Consider the following 21,189-nt stretch of genomic DNA (forward strand, 5'->3'; position numbering starts at 1 on the left):
GACAACATTGAACTCTTGCAACATGAAAAAGATGGACGCCAGTTTGCTGGCTAAACTTTCAAGTGCAAAATATGGTGAGGTCGCTTTGAATTACAGAGTACCAATCCCACCATTGCATAGAAAGCCTCATTTAAAATGAAACGAATGTTAACAGAACATAAGAGGGAATAAAGAAAGCATTTTCTATGTTAATGAAGAAGGCAACAGCATAGAAACATGGTAAAACTATTGCCAATTAAAATGAATAATGATATTTTATTTCTTATCATAACATCCCAATATTTTCACAACATAGCATCAGGCATCTAGACAGCTTTTCAGGTGCCAATAATAAGCACTCCCTTCAGGAGGCACTTCCTATTCTACCACTACAACTATCCAATGTTGTTCCTCTTTTTACATTGAGCATGCTCCATTAAATTCCGCACCACTTACCCTTTTCCAACTCGATTAATATTACACATGTTACAAAGAGACCTGTAGAATCTTCAAAGTTTTATTGCGTCTCCAAGGAAGACTTGTACATGATCCAGATGATAATGCCAACAATGATCATCAGATCTTCTCAAGGAGTGTCCTTTGATCTTTACTGATTCAGTGAAGGATGCGAACAATTGTATATCATCATTGGCCTTCTAGACGCATCCTTGGTCAGTCATTGCTTGAGCAATAGTTAGAAACGCAGATATGGCAGCTCCATGTACCAAGGCTCTGTTGAACAAAGTAAAAGAATAAGAAGAATTTTATCTCTTGGATACAATAACAGAACAAAATCAACTTTTGCAGATCTATAGGTATCGGTGTCATTCATCATATCAAATCGTTGTCGACTAATGTAGATTGAATAAACTAACTTGTCCCCGTCCTCGCAAGAAATCTTTGGGAGAGGATAGTGAGCTAACCCAATATATAGCTCAACCATCAAACCTCAACCAAGACCAATAAGAATAATGACAATAAAAAATCGGCCATCACATTTCTTGCAGCAGGCCTGCAAAGTTGATCAACAGGATAAATGCCTAATACTCACCATGAGCCTAATTTTGTTCCAGGAAACACAACATTTGGTTAAATTTTCTAGACCAAAAGAAGAAAACGCAAGCACAAAAGCATTTTTGGGTTTTGGTCTTCACAATTTTCTCCAGACCAGCCCATTATTCACCCCAGTAGATGTACTCTCAAATTGCAGATTGTCCGTGATATTGTGTTGCAATATGTGGGTAAAACATTTGAAAAACGATTATTCAATATCTGAACTAAGAGCACATTTTATGTTGGGATCGCATTAATCGTCAATTACAGTCTATTCTGACATGCAAAAGAGGAGTCAAAGATGACTGCAGCCTGCCAGACACACATCTGCACACAATCAAGGCGACTTACTGTCATGACAATACCTCTTTGGTGCAAAAATCATTTACTTGTTTGTTTTATAGAAAAAAGTACAAATAGTATAAATTAATGCACTTATTGAAAGAAAGAATTTTGAAAAAACTGATACCCACACAACCACAGCCACTTGGAGAATAGTTCATTCATGTGGCAACCTAAAGTGGAGCCTAAACTGGCGAAGAAAAATTTGTGTCAATATCGTGCTAATGTACAGAAGCACTTACTCGGGACTCTCCTTCTGGTAACCAAAATCACTTGCTGCCTTGAGGGCTCTTTGGTATATCTGTTTCATCGCTTCCTGCCATTCAAAAGTATAATTAGAAAACATAATCTATCCCCCATAGGCCCATAGAGAACAATTAATAAGTCATTGTTTTCCATTTAGAGAACAGTTAAAAGCAAAACTTTTTATTATAAAGGAAACAGTGGAAAACAACTTCCAAGCTGTTTTCTATATCTTATTTAAATTTTGCAAAACTAGATTTCCAGTTCATCATTTGGAAAATAAGCACATGTGAACATAGAACTCTATTTTCTACAAGTGATTTGCCCTTCCGTTCTCAAAGCAAAACTAGATTTCCGGTTCATCATTTGGAAAATAAGCACATGTGAACATAGAACTCTGGCCCATCTTCCAGTTCGAAAATAACCATATCAAGGAAATAATAAAAGGAAATAAAGTATCACCTGCAATTTAGATTCAAAGTCTTCAGGGGACCAGTGCATCAAGTTGCATTCATGGTTTAATTCAAGCTCCCCAGCAACAACCTACAGCCAAGTAGACTCCAAAATTTAATGCATAAATAAACGGCATACTAGTTATCATCAAGGATATTTACAAGTATAAATCATGATAAAATCAATTGAACCTAGCTGTCTACCTTTAAAAACCATAAACCCTTAAATACCATAATATTATACTTGCAAAGCAACCTCATGAGATATTTAGCAATAACAAACACATTCAGAAAGCTTCCTAAAATTACAAATCACCTTCAAAGGAGTTTAAATCATTAAATTTGTCCACATTCAAAGATTTTAATATTAAACTCCCTGAATTTCCAGTCTTGCAAAAAGGAAGCAAAATGTTTATCCTGAATGTACCATGAATGATGATATTTCAGAGATATTTCTGCCTATAAAGAAAAAATACATACAATTTTTCTCAACACAACAAAAAAAGAGAGGTTTATTGTGCATAGTTCAAAACGAATATCATACCCCTCCAGCACCAGCTGCCATTGCAGGAGCAATAAGAACATTTGCTTTTCTCAGGACTTCAACCGCTTCAGGTGTACAGGGCATATTTGAACCTAGGAAACAGAAAATAATGTGAGACCCCTTTCAACTGAAATGAAATTTGAAGAAGACAAAGAAGATGCGAAAGCCAAAATGGATCATGCTTGGAACTTCTACTACCTTCTACTAATATTCGACAACCTGAATTAACCAGACTAATGGCATCAGATTGGTCGATTTCATTTTGGGAAGCACAAGGAAATGCAACATCACACCTTTCATTCCATGGTTTTGCTTCATCATAGTACTTAGATCGAGCATAGGTCTTGGAGTAATCTCTGCACATATCACATGTAAGAACAACATCCTAAAAGTTATGAAGAGAGCACTTGGCCAATACCTCAAGCTTCTCTGCTGGGCCTTGATATCTCGAAGAAATGATATTTTCATGTAATCGAATCCTTCTTCATCCACCAAGTATCCCTTAGAATCTGTGCAATATTTTGCAAGGCATGCATTACAACAGTTGCCCATATGACAGTGCCTCACAGTAAAACCTCAACCAGGTTACAGCATCTAACTCATAAAATAAAAAACTACTGAAATCTGAAGGATCAACAATACAAAACTTAAGAAGAAACAGGTTTCTTGTTATTGGGATATCGGATAAAAGGTGCAAAACCTTACAGGTATATTGCTTTCTGCACTTCTAAAAAGCTAGAAGAGGACACTTCATAGAGAAGCAGTTGAATAAAAGAATGCACAAGTCATATCAACTGAAAAGTCAACCATACATGCATAATACATTCATTTCTAAAACAAAAAATATGAAATCAACTCCATATAAGGACTGACTGAATACAATCAATTACCCATGCCGAGAACTGCATCAAGAGACTTTGATGTTCTATAATCATCAAGTAACCAAATATTCCAGCACTTATATTTGCCTGTTAGTCACTTTTCATCAACCAAGTTTCCCCTTCTGTCTATCTTTTGAAAATTAATTACTTATCATCAGAAAAAGGTATATTCAAAAATTTATACTAATACTAGAATTCAATAACCATAGACAAATTTCAGAACCTGAAATTGCTCCAGATGAATTGTGTGAAGTTCAGCAAGAATAGACTATGAAGAATGGAAAAAAAAAATTACTGAACGACTAACAATCATTATCAACACATTCTAAGGCCTAAGCTAAAAGTTCGAGTACTGAGAAAATGAGCACAATGTGATCACAACAAAGCAATTTGTTTCAATTTTTGTTTTCATAAAGTAAATAGGATATCTATTGCCAAATGGTCATTTGAGGTTAAACTATTATGTATATGTTTGTTACCACAAGAAGATTCCAACCTTATATGGATTTAAATCATTCTATAAGATTTACCAAGGACCAAAAAGAACCTGATACAGTGACTGGGAGAGCACCATAAGCAATAAGCTTCTCCAGAACATGCATTGCAATCTTTCCAGAACCGCTAACAACACATCTGAACAGGAAATGAGAAAGATATTTGAACAAGCGTATTTGTAGTCAGAAGCCACTAAACTTCATCAAAACACTGAAGCTCAATTTTAGCAGATTAAGCAATAATGAAGTTAAACACAAATCAGTATTTATAAATAATCAGAAAAGTTAGCATGGAATACAATTGTATTTGCAAGAATTAAAAAACAAGAATATCTCAATTCTCAAACAACTGGCACTGGGGTGTTCAGCTAAGTAGTCAGAAGACTCAGAACAAGAAGACTCCCTATATCAAATAAATAAAAAAATTTGACCTCTATTAAAAAAAATTAAAAATTTGAACACTTGAGTTACTGACATGTAGGATCTTAAACAATTTTACAAAGCATTCAGAGTCAAGTGAGGGACCTTAGTCCTTTGAGTTCTTTATTCATGTCAGCAAGCATAAGTTGAGCAAAGAAAACCTGCAGAAGCATGAGAAATTCAGTAAATTCCAAGACATCTAAAACACAACATATACAAGAAGTTGACAGAATTTCCTACAAGAGCGAATATAAAGCAAAGAAAGGGATGGGAAAATTTCACACGTCAGTCATTCTGTGAGCACACAAGCACTTCAACCAGAAGCAGTATCTAAGAGTTCAGAAAACAGGATTATGATTACCAGTCCATAGCCAGTAGCTTCAGTTCGAAGGCTAGAGCCAGACCAAAATATCCTTGGCCCTGTAAAACTTCCCTGCATAAGCAACTCATATGTATGAAGGTATGTAGATAAGTCACTTTAACCTTCTTTCCCCTGATGGGTATTTGCATAGGCAATAAGTTAAATAAGCAATAAAGTTAACAAAACACAGTGTAATATGAGCTATATACCTATAATAACTATGATAGTGGTAAAACCCCAAAAACTGCAATCATGACAAGATGGAAAAATTGTCTAAAAATAATAATAATAATAATAAAAAGAAGGCAAACAGAAAAAGTAAATAAATGGAGACTTCTTATAAAAAGTTTAAAAAAATTTCAACTCTTCCAGTTTTAAGGATATAATTTTCATTATCCTAGCACCTCCTTTTACTTTCCATCCCCAATCCCCATGTCCTTCTCCACTGGACTAACATGGCATTGAAGGAAAACCACACACAAGTTTCATCTTAGGGGTTAAAAGTTAATAGCAAGATCTGAAGAAGAACCTGAAAATGACCAGCTAGACGTCTATACTGCCCAAAGAGGTATCCCATTTCTCGAGTACCAACACCCATCTCCTCTGAAGGAAGGTCCTAAAACGCATATAACACAAAATCAGACAGCACAAGAGAGAGTTAGCAATTAGAGATTGAGAAAATAAGAGCAAGAGAATCTTCTCACACGAACCTTGTCCGGACCCAGATATCTATAGATCTCATTCATGAAACTTTGACAAAAGCGCATAATCTGCCAGTATAGGTTTCAGCAAAATATAAGAAAAATCATGGAAACTGCAAATTAGAACATCAAATTATAATGAGTATGACCTCATTATCAGTTTTTCCCTTTGGATCAAAATCACTTCCTCCTGCAGCTCCTCCCAATTTGTATGGTGATAGTGCATTCTTTAATGTCTGGAACAAAGTAGAGTACAGCATAAATGTCAGAATTAAGCCTTTCTTCTTTATAAAATTTTTTCTTTATATAAAATTTTTCTCAACCTTACTTCAGGAGCTACCAAAACCTATTAAAATCAATTTAAGATTATGGCTCACTGAAAAACAGAAAACAATACCTGTTCAAAGCCAAGAAACTTAGCAATACTTAAATTCATTGAAGGATGAAAACGAATGCCACCCCTACATGGACCTAATGCCTGGTTAAAGTGTACTCGAAACCCTCGATTGACATGTGTCTCACCCCTGTCATCCACCCAAGGAACTCGAAAAAGAAGCATACGTTCAGGTTCTAACAAGCGCTCCATAATGTTGACATAACTGACACATGTCACAAGAATAAGCATGGTTAGAGCTCTTTTCCATTTATAACTAAGCAAAAGAAAGGGATTAATATCAAAACAAATAGGAAACCCATTACACAGCAAACTCACTGAGTATTCTTTGCAATTACTCTTTCCAAACCATGGACTGCTTCTTGCACTGATTGTATAAACTCAGCCTCATGGGGATCCCTTTTAAGTGCAGCTTCAACAATTGATCCAGCCGTTTTTGACATGAGAGCTTCATTTAAAAAATCCATAATGCAGCCATATGGAAAAGAATAAGAAAGAAAATATCAAGGAAAGAAAATCTAGTTTCGTAACATGATGCATTATCCAGATGGTTCAGAATAAATATGCAACCACAATATACACTCAGGATACTTCAATGATAAAATACATTATTAACTTTTAACCAATTAAGTATAGAAAGAGCTTACTACCTTTTACATAAATGGGTTTATCCACAATGATCTTGTCCTTGGAGGCTATTTGAAGACGAAGAGCTTCCTTGTGAAGCAGACTATTATTATGTTCTTCCAATGCACTCATCTGCATATTCCTACTCCCTTCATTCCCATATGGGTTCCTTCTATGCTTCCTACCATATTCTCTACAAACAGAGCAGAATATTCTTGCAGTTCCATCCTTCACATCCACATATGCCCACTTGTAAGTATCAGCCCATTCCTCTCTCCATCGCTTTACAACCTTCTTCTTCCTTTTTACTGGCTGTGCCTTTGATATATCTTGATCTTCATTGGGAAGTGAAACCATCATATTCTTAGCTTCATCATGCTCCTCAGCAGAAGGTTCACGTGGGGGACCAGTGATGAGAGGTGTGTTAGCGAATGAAGGGTCATCATCCCCATGACTGATTTCCAGATCAATCTCCTCCCCAATTTCCCTTACCACCAAATGATGCCTCTGCGCCTGCTGAATCAAGTTCATATCATCCATGGCAGAATTCATCCCTACTCCAACGGTCGGCAGCAACATTCAGCATGACAGTCTTACCACATTATAAATCCTCCAGAGTCTGTTATCACATAAAATGCATACTCCCCAATCAACCAATTTCCATCAATATAAAATTAATACGAGAAAATGGTGAGACAAGGCAACAAAAGGGGAAAAGGACAAAAATTAGAAATCATCCACATTACAATAACACTGACAAAAGAGGAAGTAAAATGATATCAATATGTGCCTTTTTTGGGTTCCACATTTGTCAATCTAGCCAAGTTAGGCCATGGTTGTGCCATGGCATCACCTGACGGGAGAATCCCATGGAGTCTTGCAGCTTGCTTTTGCAAACAGATAATGAAGGGGCGGGTTTAAGAGGTAGTTTGACTTTGTATGTGTGTGTTTGTATATAATAAACACCATGACAATTCATGATTTAATTCAATACAAACAACAAAATCAACAAACCGTAAAATAAATTCATTGCATAGAAATTTCATTCTGTACGTGCATCATAGTAATGGAAAACCCAGTAAATTCTAGCTGCTGAATTTTGCTTCTGTTTCGCGATTCACCACCAAAAATATCTTTTTACTGGCTCATTTAAAATTAAAGAAATAGCAATAATCGCGTTACACACAGAGAAAATTTGATCAAACATTAGTAAGCAACCAGACAACTTCAGAAATATTAATCCATTTCAAAAAAAAAAAAAACACAGATAAAATAACCAAAACCTGTTCCCCCATTCATTAATCACCGCCCTCAGAAATACACAGTTAAGAAGGGGTCCCCAAAACTCAATCGAATACCAAAATTCGACAACCAATCAATGACCCAAGAGCCAACTGAGCACGGAAAATTCCGAAATTTACTTGAAAAGATAGTTTATAGCGCAAAATTCACATACCCAGAGCCGATAACATCATAAATTTCAATTATTCTTCAACATCCCCAGACATTAATTATTATGCAATACCCAGAATTTAAAATTAAAATAAAACAAAATCAAGTACCTTTAGATTAAGAAAGTATCCAAAGTTGCCGTCTCAAAACTTTGATTCCCTTGTATCGTCTTAAACAACTCGTATCTCCAGGAAAAACTACTACTGCAAACTAATAGAAGAGCGAAACGTGCTAAAGAGATGAATGTTATTACAGTGAGATCCAGCTGAGAAGGTAAGGGATGTGTTGGGAGCTTTGGTTGATCAGTGATGCTTTCTCCCTTTTTGTGTAAAAAACCAGACATCATAGACCATAGTAGAGTAGGCTTTTAGATAATTAGATAAAAAGATTGTGTTTTTTTTTTTTTTTTTTAATCTTCTGGTTTCGGTTAGTGGATTTTTAATTATTAATTAAAAAATACCTACTAACAGCAAATTGCCCATTGTTTTTTGTGTGAAAAATGCTGGAAGAACCGCAAAAATGGAATCTTACCTCTTTGTTTCTTGTGAAAATTTATTATTTTTAAAATAAATAAACTCTTCTAACATTTTAATGTTATAATTTTTAAATTTTGACACAATTAATTAAATTGTTGAAAATTTATTCAATTTTCATCCATTAAACTCTACAATATTCATTGAATCTTTTATAATTTATTCTCATAATTAATTATAATTAAATAGTGAAGAGATTTATTTCTTATATTTTAAATATAAAAAATAGCGACAAGATTTAACTGAATGGCTAAAATTTTTAATATATTATAAATATCAAAATAAAATTTAAAAATAGCTAATGAAAATAGTTGTTTTTTTTTTTGAAATAGGGGATGGGGAGTCAAACCTTAAACCTCACAAGACTGTTATGATGCACTTTCCACCAGACTAAGTCTCGGAGTGCAATGAAAATAGTTGTTTAACATCTATTTTTTTAAATTCAATTAATGTATTTTTTTTAATATTTTGCATAAGTAACACTTTAGTTCTTCTAGAATGTTTCAGTAACAAAAAGTTAATTAATAGAAGAATAAAAGTTAAATAATATAAATATAAGTATTTAAAATTTAGATAGAATTATTTAAAAAAGTTTAGACAATTTTTATAAATTTGGTAAATTATGTTTATATTAAAATTTTCAATTTGGCTATAAATGGAAATTATTATCAAAATTTTGTATTTTATTAAATTAGTTGTTTAACTTCTATTTTTTAAAATTCAATTAATGCATTTTTTTTTATATTTTGCATAAGTAACGCTTTAGTTCTTCTAGAATGTTTCAGTAACAAAAAGTTAATTAATAGAAGAATAAAAAAATGAATCATTAAAATTACAAAAATTAAATAATATAAATATATAGAATTACTGTAAATATTATAAATGTTTATGCTAAAATAAATTAATTTAATAAAAGAATTAAAATTTTTGATTTAATAAAATAAATATGCATTTTAAATAAATTTTTAAAATTAAATAATTAATTTTAATAAAATATAAACATTTAATGGCAAACTTATTCTAATATAAAAGAATTGTATTTAAATTTTTACATAAAAAAAAAAAAGAATCATTGATTTTTAAAGTTCTAACGGTTTAATATAATATTTTGACTCCATCAAACTGAAAAATTTTTAATTAATTTTTTTTAAAATAAGAGATATAAAAGTTAATTTTAATAAATATAAAATTAAAAAACATAATTTTAAAATGTATTAATCATTTTGTAGACAATTAATCAGAGAATCGAACAAATAAACGTTCAGTTCTGTTTCCTCGTGCCAAAATAAATAAATAAATTTTTACGCAATCACACTTTTTTCACTTTATTTTTCAAAAAAAAAAATTCTTTTTTTTTTCTAAGTTACAAGGGTAAAATAAATGAATTATTTTCCTCTTATGTCACCCATCAATAGAAGATTAGCTAGAAACAACTAATGTTATATACAAGATATTATTTTTCACAGAACTAGAAAATGCTTTGTTATATCACCCTATACATTCATTGCCATGGTATCTACACACAGGAAAATAACAACACGTCTTGGGTAGAAACAAGAAATGTTTTAATCTTTCGTATAAGACAGGGCGTATTCTTTGATCCTTTGCTTAAGGTTCTGCAGTAACAGAGAAATATAAAGAATCAGCCATTCAAAACCAACTTCACAAAGACAATCAAAATAAATAAAGGGCAAAGTATAAAAGCTTGTTAAGGGAGACTGCATTTCAATGAAATCACCTTTAGTTCTTCATGAAGCACAATGAATATCTTTTTCAACCGTTTGTGTCTCTGCAAGTTATCGTTACAATCAGAAGGAAATTCAAGAAGATGAAGTTTGAATTATATAAAATGCAAGCTATATCAGCAAACTTGCTGAAACAAAATTTCCCAAGTTCCCCAAGAATATTCTTTGTGCTTAATCATCTTACTTGAAGTTATTTACGAGTTAAGTGTACAATGATATCACTAGAAATTCATAGAAGTTGTGTGTGTATAGTCTTTGGGGTCTGTAAGTCACAGTTTAGCCAATTAATGATCGTCCTCAAAACAAGGAACAGCTGCTTTAATGTTGACTCTTGTCAGTAACACAATCTCAACAAAACAGCTACTGTTGTCATTTAAGCATGAGAGTCTTTAGTATAATAAGAAACAAAGAGACAGTCTAATCAAGTTGGTGAACAAAAATATTGAATAGTTGCATACTGAAGAGTTCAACATTGTCTACGGAGTATGGATCTGAATGTGCACAGACAAAGTATTTTCCAGTAAGGGTTATGGTTTAAACACATGATCTAATCCATCTCGCCCAATCCATCCCCTGCTCATTTTAACTTGCACCTCTTGGAACACAAGGAAAACATTGTTGCAAGCTGTGTATTACAACTTCTGCCTATAAACCACCTAAACAGTTTTGAATCTAACCTTCATTATTAGCAAAGCACATGCTAATTAAATTTGTTTGCCAAATTAAATCCAGCTGATAGACTTGCAACACATGCTAGTGGGTAAGATTATTTATAGATAAATGCAAAGATCCAAAGGAATCATAATAGATACCGCTCCACAACGACCATAAGATTCCTTCAACTGCAGCAAGATCTTATGATATCTGTCCATATCCCTGCCCTTTGCAAATTCAAGGTCCTTTCCCATTTTTTGGAAATCATTCCTGCATATAACAGATGAGATTGATGAAATAAAACAGCAATCTGAATATCATCAGACAATTAAAATGAAAACATAAAAATTCAACAACACCTTGCATGCGACAATATCCATGAAGATACCTGTAATTTTCTAGGATCTTGTTCAAGGAGCAGTAACTATCATACTTGTCACAGTATTCCTGCACGTATCCTTTGTACCTACATTAAAACGTAAACAAATGATCTAAATCTCATGCAATAGGAAATGCAATTCAATTTGTGCAAACAATAAAGTCGCAATAAGCTATCTAGGAAAGAAATAGCATTGTTTAACACAGACAAATAGAAAATACTTACTGAGGAAAATCATTAATAGGTCCCCTAAGTTCAGGTACATCCTTTTCATACTTAGAATAAGAAGTGCTGTCATCCTCAGAAGATGATTCTCTCCTCTTTGGAGCATTAGTATTGACCTCGGTCAAAATTGTATCCTTTTGTCCCTCTACCAAGTCAGCCATCGTATTAGATGACTGTGTTTTACTTTCCTTTATCATGTGGGAAACCTGCCCACGTCTAGAATCATGCAACTGCTGTGCATTGCCAAGAGCTCCTTTATGGCTTTCTCCATAGCCTTCTGTACTGTTTCCAAGTTTTGCCCCAGCTTCATTCTGCCTTAATCTGCTATTTGTATCTGCCAACTTGCCAAAGTGTGTCTCATTGTTATCTACCCTTGAAGGGTTTTGTGGATGAGACTGCACGATCTTATGGTGTAATCTTGTTAAATCTTCAATATGATGATCAGGACTCTGCTTAAAACCAGTACCTAAATTGGGTGGAGAAGGTTTTCCCAAGTCCAGTGCTGCCTTTCCAACAGGTTTTATCTTGATTAAATCTGAATTACAGTTGTCTGAAGTGCTTCGTTTGCTCTCTGACTGTTTAAAAGAACTCTTCCTTTCAAATTGTTTATTAACAGGTGTTTCTTCAAGCAATGGCTCACGAAATTCTCCCAACTCCAATTCTGAAAGCTCTCTTTGGAGAGTTCTTTCACCGAAAGCTGGGAATTTTTCCATTTCAACTCTATTGCCATCCTTTGGTGAAGACCCCATGTGCGAGTTTGCAACTTGTGTATCATCCTTGAATTTCCCAGATGTTTCACCCTGTCTTCTGTAATGGGAATCAAAGGGAGCAGAGAGTCTGAATCCAGCTCCACCTTCCTTGGCGTTTCTTGGCACCTTTTTCTCCTTCACAAAATTATCCTCATTTTGGTTGTCTCTAGAAGCCTTTTCTCTTTGAAGGGGAACACCTTCATGCACATGAGAATTCTTTTCAGAAAATTTACGACCATGTCCTGAACTCTCAGAGTGCTTGGATCTCCTTGTTGTATCAGAAGCCTTTGTCCGACCATTTTTTTCAGAGGAACTTCGTCCCGGTTGCTGAAAATCTGAACTAGGTTTTCCAGCAAGTGCTTGTTTATGTGCCTTTTGTGAACCAAAATCAGAATTTCCGTCCCTATAAGTTCTATTAATTGCTTGAAAATCTGGGCCCCCATAAGTGTCTTCAATGTCTCTACGGTGAGGACTCTCTGATAACTGGGCATCCTTAACCTCAGAAATGGGTGCTTGAGCTGAGGTTTCAACTTTCAATCTTTTAGCATGTTCAAATTTCTCATCAAAGTGCTTCACATCAGGAGCCCTTTTGGTTTTACTTTTCGGTATCCTCTCAGAGCTGTCAGATTGTTCATGCCTGAAGCAGTCCCTTATGCCATTTTCATTGTCATCAAACAGTGTTCCTATGAAGGTTTGGCGCTCTTGGATGGCATCATGATCAGAAAAAATAAATTTCTCTCCTTCCACAGGATTGTTGCGTTCTTTGTTGAGAATCAAACTATTTGCGGCCAATTCACCTTCCTTCTCATCATCCTCCAAATCTTTCTCAATGTCAACAGCATCAGACTCGTGACCTTCAACATCAAGGGGAGCAGATCCAGGACCCTCAATGTCAACTGCATCAGATCCATCACCATCTTGTTTCTCATCATTCCCATTCTGCCTCCATTGATCTGGTGATACTGAAAATGCTGGTTCAGATGCCTGTAGTTTATGTTGGGGTTCTTTGTCATCATCACTTAAAATATCCACATCCTCATCAGAGCCCTCTTTACTATTGGATGAAGCATCACTTTCACTGTCACTGCTACTCCCACTTCCACTTCCTACTGGGCTTCTGCTTCTGCTTCTACTGCAACTTCCGCTGTCACTACCACTGTCACTGCTGTCACTATCACTGTCACTGTCACTTCCACTATCACTGGAGCTGCCTGCCTGCCCCTCACTATTGTCAGAAACTTTCTTCTCACCAAACAAATCAGGAGAATGCTGTTGAATATCAATTTTTTCTAATGTATTTGATTCTTCTTCAAATTTAGAGTTCAATTGGGCATGTTCCTCAAATCCAACAGCAGGGCTTTTCTCCACAAGCCTTGATTCTGGAGGAAGTCTGTGATTAAGGTTGTCTTCAGGAACAAGTGTCTGCTGACGGTTGTCTTCAGGAGAACTGAAAATAAAACAACACATGTATTAATTCTGTGCTGAACATACACAGATAAAGAGATGGATTTTAGAAACTTCAGAAACATATTCCCTATCAAATAAATAATTCATATTCATTTATCACAGGTATGGGAGAGAATTCAATCGGTTCAGTTTATTTGAAAAAAAAAGAACCAAATTGGCTAAAATTCTACACCGAACTGAACCAAACCAGTAAAATATCTGCTTGGTTCGGTTCAATAAAACTGAAATTATTAGAAATCCCAGAGATTCAATACCTCTGCAGTCTGCAAGGGATTCTCAATCCCATTACATTAACATTCATCCCCTTACCCAGTGGTATTCAAGATCAAAATCTCATCCATCAACCAAATAATCATATTACATCAAATATAAATCAATTCCACCAACATAGGAAGAAATAAGAAATTTTGAGAAAAATCAATGCATATGATCAAATCAAATGCAATATGCAAATGCAACACCAGAATATCATTCCATAAACAAATGAGATCCTAGATGCAACATGCAACACCCAAATGGCCAAATTGATCCAGGTTGTGAATTCCATCGAAGAACAAATTAGTCAGCTGCTTGCTTTGGGCGAGTGTGATATGGCAAAACCATGAAAGGAAGATGAAGTCAAATCTTGAAAGTCCGTTGACAAAGACACATGGTGCTGCAACAACTTGTCACGAGAGAAATAGAGACGATATGCGATGCGAAGGCTTACTGGCCGAAACAGGAGCATGGTGGCAAGAAAAGATAAGCTTGCATTCTCTGGCGGTGGGAATCAATGCAATGGAGATGGAGGCAGTTGAGAAGAAAATTGAAAACAGACCAATTTTGAGAGTTTGAGGCGGCTGAGAAGAAAATGGAAAAATGAAAGATGAAGGAAAGCAGAAAATGGTATTAGGGATTTAGTGATATACAAGGGTGGGGACCACGCAGAAAAATAACTGGCTCTAGAGATTAAGGGCTGGGCTTGATGGGGAAAAAGGGCTGACCTGGACTGGATATTTTGAAGACTAGACCTAATACGGTCAGTTCAGTTTTTACCGGTTAATTGTCTAAAAAAACTGAACCAAATCGAAATCCACCAAAATTCATAACTGAGCCACACCAATATAATAAAAAACTGAACTGAACGAACCAAACCAGTTCAGTTATAACTCAGATCTGCACAGTCCTAATCAAAGGCATATAAATATTCTTGCTGTATGGAAGGCAACAATAGAAATTGGTGACTGGTCCATTAGTTGCAGCTAGATGGTAACAGAACTATCAACTGAGGTGTATCCTAGGTCAACATTAGATAGCATATACAAGTATAAATCCAGATTTGTATCAGAACATAGCTCTTTGCTCTAGCTAGATCAGTTTCTCGCTAAGTAATAGTGCTGTATATTTCCCCTAGGCTCTTCTGCTAAAATTACTAATATCACTTCATGATAATGCCTAGAATGAATCAAAAAAGAAAGAAAGAAAGAAAAGACCACCAAAGAAGTGAACAAATTAAACCCAGTATTATCAAGTAAAAGTGCTACCTTCCACTTTCAGATGAAGGTTTCTTGAAGCTTCCCAACTCCACTCCTGATTTTAAGAAATATCTTCCTGGAGCTTGGAAAGTTGCAATCTGATATTCAAAGTCAAATTAAACAAAATAAGGCCATGTACTATTCTAGGACTAATAGCAGCTAGGAGTTCGATCACATACTTTTTTAATAATAGGTTCTATCTTCTTAGCAGAGTTTGGAATTTTGTCCCCAACAGCTTTCTCCAAGGCCTATGCTCCAAGAGATTTTGAAGGAGCCCACAGAAATGAGATACAAGTTATTATAGAAAAAAAAAAGAATAAAAATGAAAATAAAAAATTAGGCAGCAGCTAATAATGAAACAAATAATCAGAATTTTAACTATTTCCATCACATACCTTCAAGCTCATCCCTTTGGGATTCCCACTCAGTAGACTAATTAACATACTCTCTAAATCCATTGGCTTAGTCCCAAAGTTCCCTTTATGTCCTGGTGTCTCCCGTACAGACACAGCACTGGCAGCCTTATTCTGGAATTCTTTCTCTGTGTTGGTGGTATTCTCTTTACTTTTAGACTGGGCCAGTGTCACTTCTTCAGTGTTCACCTTAGCAACATTTCCAGTAAATGGAGACGCTGGAGTGCCAGATTGCTCAGGTGTAGATGGCAGAGGTGAAGATGACCGTCTTACTTTTGCACTAGCAGCTACAGGTTTAAAGGTAGATTTGGGGACTGCAATGGTGAAGGTTAAGTACATGGTAACTCAACATTATAGATTTCTGAAATTATATACCAATCTTAGATTTCTGAAATTATCCACAGAATATATACAAAAATAAGATACATATTTCAACAAAAAAGGAACTCAAGGAATGTACCAGGTGGTGGTTCAACTTTCCGTTTTTTAAATGGAGGCTCTTTCTTTTTAAAGGAATTCCTCCATGGAGTAGCTGGAAACATAGAGAGCCGTTAGATATTCTAACACAAATTTAAAGCCCCAATTTTCAACCAGTCATCAGGAAAATGTTTTTATTTAAAATAATGTAGTCCAGATCCAATCAAAGTCATCATAAAATATCTTGTTATAAATACGCCTGTAATGTTTTCAATTAAGTCTTCTCTGGGGCAATATGCAGCAAGATACATGCGTGTATGTGTGTGGCACAAAAGAACATAAACAATGAAAACTTACATTCAGCAGCTGCCAATTGCTTTATTTGACTCTTCATGGATGGATTCCCATGATCTAACACAATTGCTCTGTAATAAGGAAAAGGAGAAAAACACTTAAATAGCACAAGGGAAAACAGCATTAAACAGCTCATGTGTCACTCTCCACATCAAAGCCACCAATCAATTGTTCAAATTCAATTATGCCATCTGCTTGATTTTGGGAAGTAATAAAAAATCAGCGAAAATAGACAGGAAGAACAAGAGAGGACTCAATAAACTTTAGAAGGAAAAATCTCATGAAAGAAATAATCAAAGTATATTTCCAACTGAAGCCCGCACTATAAGAATAATTGATGATCCTCCACAATTTAACCATAACAAAGCCAATTAGTTCCAGAATATTATTATGGAACGACTAACAAACTATATGTTACATAGCAGGCCTGTAATTCCCTTTAAAACAGAGAAATAGATAGGGAGAGAAAGAAATAGAAGTAGATTGGGTTGAGAAAAAAAATAGAAAGGAGAGAAGTAATAGAGAGAATTAGAGAAGGGGAGAGAGCAGAAATAGGGAGAAAGAATTTATCTTGATAACTAATGATCTTGGATATCTTTCTTTTACAAGTAAGTTCCTAGTTATACTATTTTGGGTTCCATAACTACTTTCTACCGTTACAATTGACTGAAGAAACTAATATACTATTTCTTTATTCCTTAGTCATAACATTCCCCTCCCTTTAAAATCATTCTTGTCCCAAGAACAAAGAAAATGAATTTCTGGTGCTTCTTTTCTCAGCCTTGGTCGGAAGGATGTGGAAGTCCCAAACAGCAACTTTTGCTGGCCAGTTAATCCCCTCCCAAATGTTAACTTTCACCACGTGCTTCAGCTGAAATGTTCCGGAGAATTGGACTAAAGTTGTAGCTGACAGTATGGACTCTTTATTGACAAGGAATTCTTTTTCCTTTTTCTTCCCCAAATTTCTCCCATGCTTGTTCTTTCAAAATCACATTTCCATTTGATGGCTGAATTTTCTTCCTTTCCCTTCTCGATATTTCCCATTCATCTTCCAAAAGACTTATAGGATTACAGCAACTGAACTCCCCATCGTGTTCCCTAAAATTCTGCCAATTGCTTACTATATTCACACTTTTTATAACTCCTTCATGCTTCTTGTTTTCAAGAACATTCCCGCTAATTTCTATTGCGAAAAATTTCAGTTGTAGCTTCTTCTGTCCCTATTGCAGATTCTAGTTTCCTATCATCACCATCTTCATTATTCTCCTCCTCATAGATGACCTCATTTACACTAGACAAATCAGCAATAAAATCCTCCTCCATCACAGTACCCTTGTCTTCGTGTTTGGAAGTTTCATATAAGGTATCTTGTTCTTCACTAGGGCTTTCAAAAAGTTGATCTTTATGAACAAAGACTGCAACCTTCTCTCTTTGAGTGGATTGCTCTAATTTTTCCATTTTTTGATCCAATCTCTCCATTTTCTGAATCACTTTTTCAATTTTTTGTTCCAGCAACTCTTGTTCCTTTAACATTCTATCTAGAATTTCCATTCCACCCCTCTATTAAGAAACATTTGTACTTCCATGATTCAAGGATTTCAAGAATAGGGTTTCAGTAGAAGAGAAGAAGAAAGTAATCTTTGGTCAAGCCTAAAGCAAAGGAATAGAAGTCCAAACCCTAGAAAGAGGCATGGAATAGAGGCCCAAAACAGTAAAAAGAAACTAAAAGAGACAGGGTTGAGAAAGGAAATAGAAAACTCAGAAACAATATTCCAAAACAAGAAACAGAGGATAACCCTAGATTGAGATTTTCAAGAATTTCAAGAACAGATTTCTTAAAATGCAGGAATTGAAAACTTTAAGAAGGAAAACAAAAGATATAAGCAGAAACCTACAAATGATCAAGAAAGAAGGAAAGATTCCATGGAAGCAAGGGAGAAGAAATAGGGGAAAGTAAGGAAAAAAAAATTCTCAGAGAAGAATAAAAGAAGGAATAGAGGGGAAGAAGAGAGAAAGAGAGAATAGAGAGAAACCTGAAATTCTGAAATTTTGAAAGAATCCCATAATTCCGCTCAGGATTGCAATGCCAGCAGAAAGGATTGGAAGAAGACCAGGTCGGAATAGAGCTCTGATACCACTTGTTACATAGCAGACCTGTGATTCCCTTCGAAACAGAGAAATAGGGAGAGAAAGAAATAGAAGTAGATTGGGTTGAGAAAAGAATTAGAAAGGGGAGAAGTAATAGAGAGAATTAGAGAAGAGGAGAGAGCAGAAATAGGGAGAAAAAGTTTATCTTGATTTCTAATGATCTTGGATATCTTTCTTTTTACAAGTAAGTTCCTATTTATACTATTTTGGGTCCCATAACTACTTTCTACCGTTACAATTGACTAAAGAGACTAATCTATTACTTCTTTATTCCTTAACCACAACACTCTACTGGAGGATAATGTATAAGCTCCAAGAACTTGCAAAATTATCTTGCTTCAACTACATGGTGTAGTGTGGTGAGTAAAAAAGGCCTCAAAAGACGCTAGTTCAAAACCAACATGGAAAAGGAAGTGACAGAATAGAAGATCAATAACTCGTGCAATATGAAAGGGAGTCATAATGTAACCGATGCAATGAACACATTTGCAATTTTGCATCACACATCAGAATCAACCAATTTCATTTAGAAACATCACTGATAGACATAGAAAGATTCAATAGAAACAAGTTTAACAAAGATATAAAAGTAAAGATACCAGGTGCACTGCAAAACAAAACAATTTCAAGAAATAAAATAGCAAAACAAACTCCATAACTACATCACATGACATACTTGCGTGATTTATGCTTGCGATCAGCTTCCTCTGACCGCATTTTAACATGGTTCTTGGTTGATTCATCCAGGATACGTTGGACATTCACCTTACGCCAGGCGCACCCAGATTCAACCAGCAAACCATTTCCATCTTCACCACTTTGACGCTCTTCATAAATGTCACAGAGGTCACCAAATTCCCTTGACCATGTAAATCTGAATTCCTTACCACCCACATCAATAACCTGAGGATAATGATAATTATTTAAGGACAAAATTGCTAATTATCCATAAAACGAATAAGCACCATACAGACATGAACTAAAATGGTGCCTAAACTACTGAAGAATCACATGAATATGGGAAAATCATGTGGTTAATCAGCAAAATATCAATGAGTTGATTGAGACTTGTATAAATGAGTGTATAACATTCCAAGTTATAACATGGTACCAGAGCAGATTGATCAAAGCTATTTTAATATGGCTCCATCTATACAAGTGATTCAGCCACAGAATTAGTCCTTTGGCAATTCCATTTCAACATGGTTCCATCTTTCAACAACGACAAGTATTCTAATTCTATTCAGTTATTCATCTCCACAGTTTGCAAGAACTGCAAGCCATCATCACTCCACGCACAACAGAAGGGAGAGTATTGAAGAATAGCACGATTATGCCAAACTCATGATTAATGAGAAAACCAAAAACAATGGATGGATCAATGCTTATATATATGAGTAATTTGTGTTTTATTGATAGTATACTATTCAAAACCTTAACAAGAAACTACATGGCAAATGGCAAGATTCCCAAACAGGCAAATACATAACTAAGCTGTGCATAGCCCGCATTTCAGAGCACTTTCAAAAGCTTAGCCCAGTTCCAATTACATCAATAAACTCAATTTTCATTAAGACAATTAGTAGAAAAATATAGCTCAAAAGACGTTCCCTTTACAATAGGAAAATACAATGCCCGATCAGCAACAAACCAATAAATACACAGGCAACATTCAGGGTTGAGATGGGATGAAAAGATGCTTTTTTTGTGAGAATATTGAAAAGCATATTTTGAATGAGCAGAGAAAAAGCAGTATATATATAGTGTGTGGTATTTAATTATTTGGAGCTTTAATTACTTCTTCATTTGGAGTTATGACTAAAACCATATAAATTTTAATTTTTAAAAACTTTCTAAATATTGTTTTGCCCCAACATTCTGCGCAGCAACTACAATATGAATGTAAAACCGACCCACAAAGCCGGAAGCAAAATAAAACTCACTCAAATGTCCTTTCAGGATTCAAAAGAACTTCCCAACTCATCCCCACTAAAAAAAATATAGCAAACTTGAAAACAGCCAACAATGCGACATTTGCCCAATCGGAAGCAAACAGAAACATAATGCAGTAACTAAACAGACTGAGGGGGGAAATAAACAATTGAACTCACGTTTCCATTAGTATTACCACCCAGGGAATCAAACTTAATCCTGGCAGAGCCACCCTGAGCTTCCACCCTCCTGATCTCATCCACCATGTCGGGCGCCAGTCTTATAATCATTGAAAAGGCAAGTGGGTTCTTACCGGGAATAAGAGAGAAGGTCTCTTCGACGGCTGCTGTTGCAGCCGACATGGCTGCGGCGGAAGAGCAGCGATTGCGATTATTGGAATTACCGCCGAGCGAGAGACGGTTGTTAGAGGCAGTGGAAGACCGGTGAGGTGGCGGCGGAGGAAACGAAGAGAGACGCTTGGTGCCTCCAGCAGCACCGCCACGGCCTCCCCCTCGGCCGCCAAGCTTGGAGGAGCCACCGTACATTGTGGGGCTAGTTGAATTTTGGGTCTCTGTGTGGGCGCGCAATATTTAAGTTTGGCAGAGAGAGAGAGAGAGAGAGAGAGAGGAGGGAGAAGAAGGAAAGAGAGTGGAGCAGTTCTGGGTATGGAGTATGGAGTATGGAGTCTTGAGTATGGAGGTGGCGGATGAAACGAT

The 21,189-nt window shown here is 35.5% G+C and overlaps 2 protein-coding genes across 3 annotated transcripts; both read right to left on the bottom strand.

The window, feature by feature from the left end:
• Window positions 1-235: 235 nt before the first annotated feature.
• LOC110614144 (NADP-specific glutamate dehydrogenase) lies at window positions 236-8,336 on the bottom strand. 2 transcript variants are annotated; one of them, XM_021755628.2, is made up of 16 exons: window positions 8,054-8,333; window positions 6,515-7,110; window positions 6,183-6,312; window positions 5,868-6,069; window positions 5,620-5,706; window positions 5,480-5,539; window positions 5,299-5,385; window positions 4,770-4,841; window positions 4,514-4,569; window positions 4,042-4,127; window positions 3,032-3,122; window positions 2,812-2,969; window positions 2,614-2,705; window positions 2,080-2,160; window positions 1,617-1,690; window positions 236-711 (listed from the first exon to the last, which is right to left on the bottom strand). In XM_021755628.2, exons 2-16 carry the CDS (start codon window positions 7,068-7,070, stop codon window positions 636-638), a joined length of 1,908 nt encoding a protein of 635 aa, XP_021611320.1. In that variant the 5' UTR covers window positions 7,071-7,110; window positions 8,054-8,333; the 3' UTR covers window positions 236-635. The 2 variants fall into 2 exon arrangements, with proteins under 2 accessions (XP_021611320.1, XP_021611321.1); XM_021755629.2 differs by lacking the exon at window positions 236-711 and adding an exon at window positions 729-1,359 and having other exon boundaries at window positions 8,054-8,336.
• Window positions 8,337-9,839: 1,503 nt separating this feature from the next.
• On the bottom strand, window positions 9,840-21,123 carry LOC110613909 (dentin sialophosphoprotein). The gene is made up of 12 exons (XM_021755316.2): window positions 20,653-21,123; window positions 19,218-19,444; window positions 16,397-16,464; window positions 16,083-16,154; window positions 15,605-15,936; window positions 15,389-15,457; window positions 15,219-15,307; window positions 11,480-13,675; window positions 11,264-11,341; window positions 11,034-11,145; window positions 10,215-10,265; window positions 9,840-10,092 (listed from the first exon to the last, which is right to left on the bottom strand). The coding sequence occupies exons 1-12, from the start codon at window positions 21,016-21,018 to the stop codon at window positions 10,042-10,044; spliced, it is 3,711 nt and encodes a 1,236-aa protein (XP_021611008.1). The 5' UTR covers window positions 21,019-21,123; the 3' UTR covers window positions 9,840-10,041.
• Between the last annotated feature and the right edge of the window lie 66 nt (window positions 21,124-21,189).

The sequence above is a fragment of the Manihot esculenta genome, chromosome 4 (genome assembly GCF_001659605.2).
Source record: "Manihot esculenta cultivar AM560-2 chromosome 4, M.esculenta_v8, whole genome shotgun sequence".
Lineage (NCBI taxonomy): Eukaryota > Viridiplantae > Streptophyta > Magnoliopsida > Malpighiales > Euphorbiaceae > Manihot > Manihot esculenta.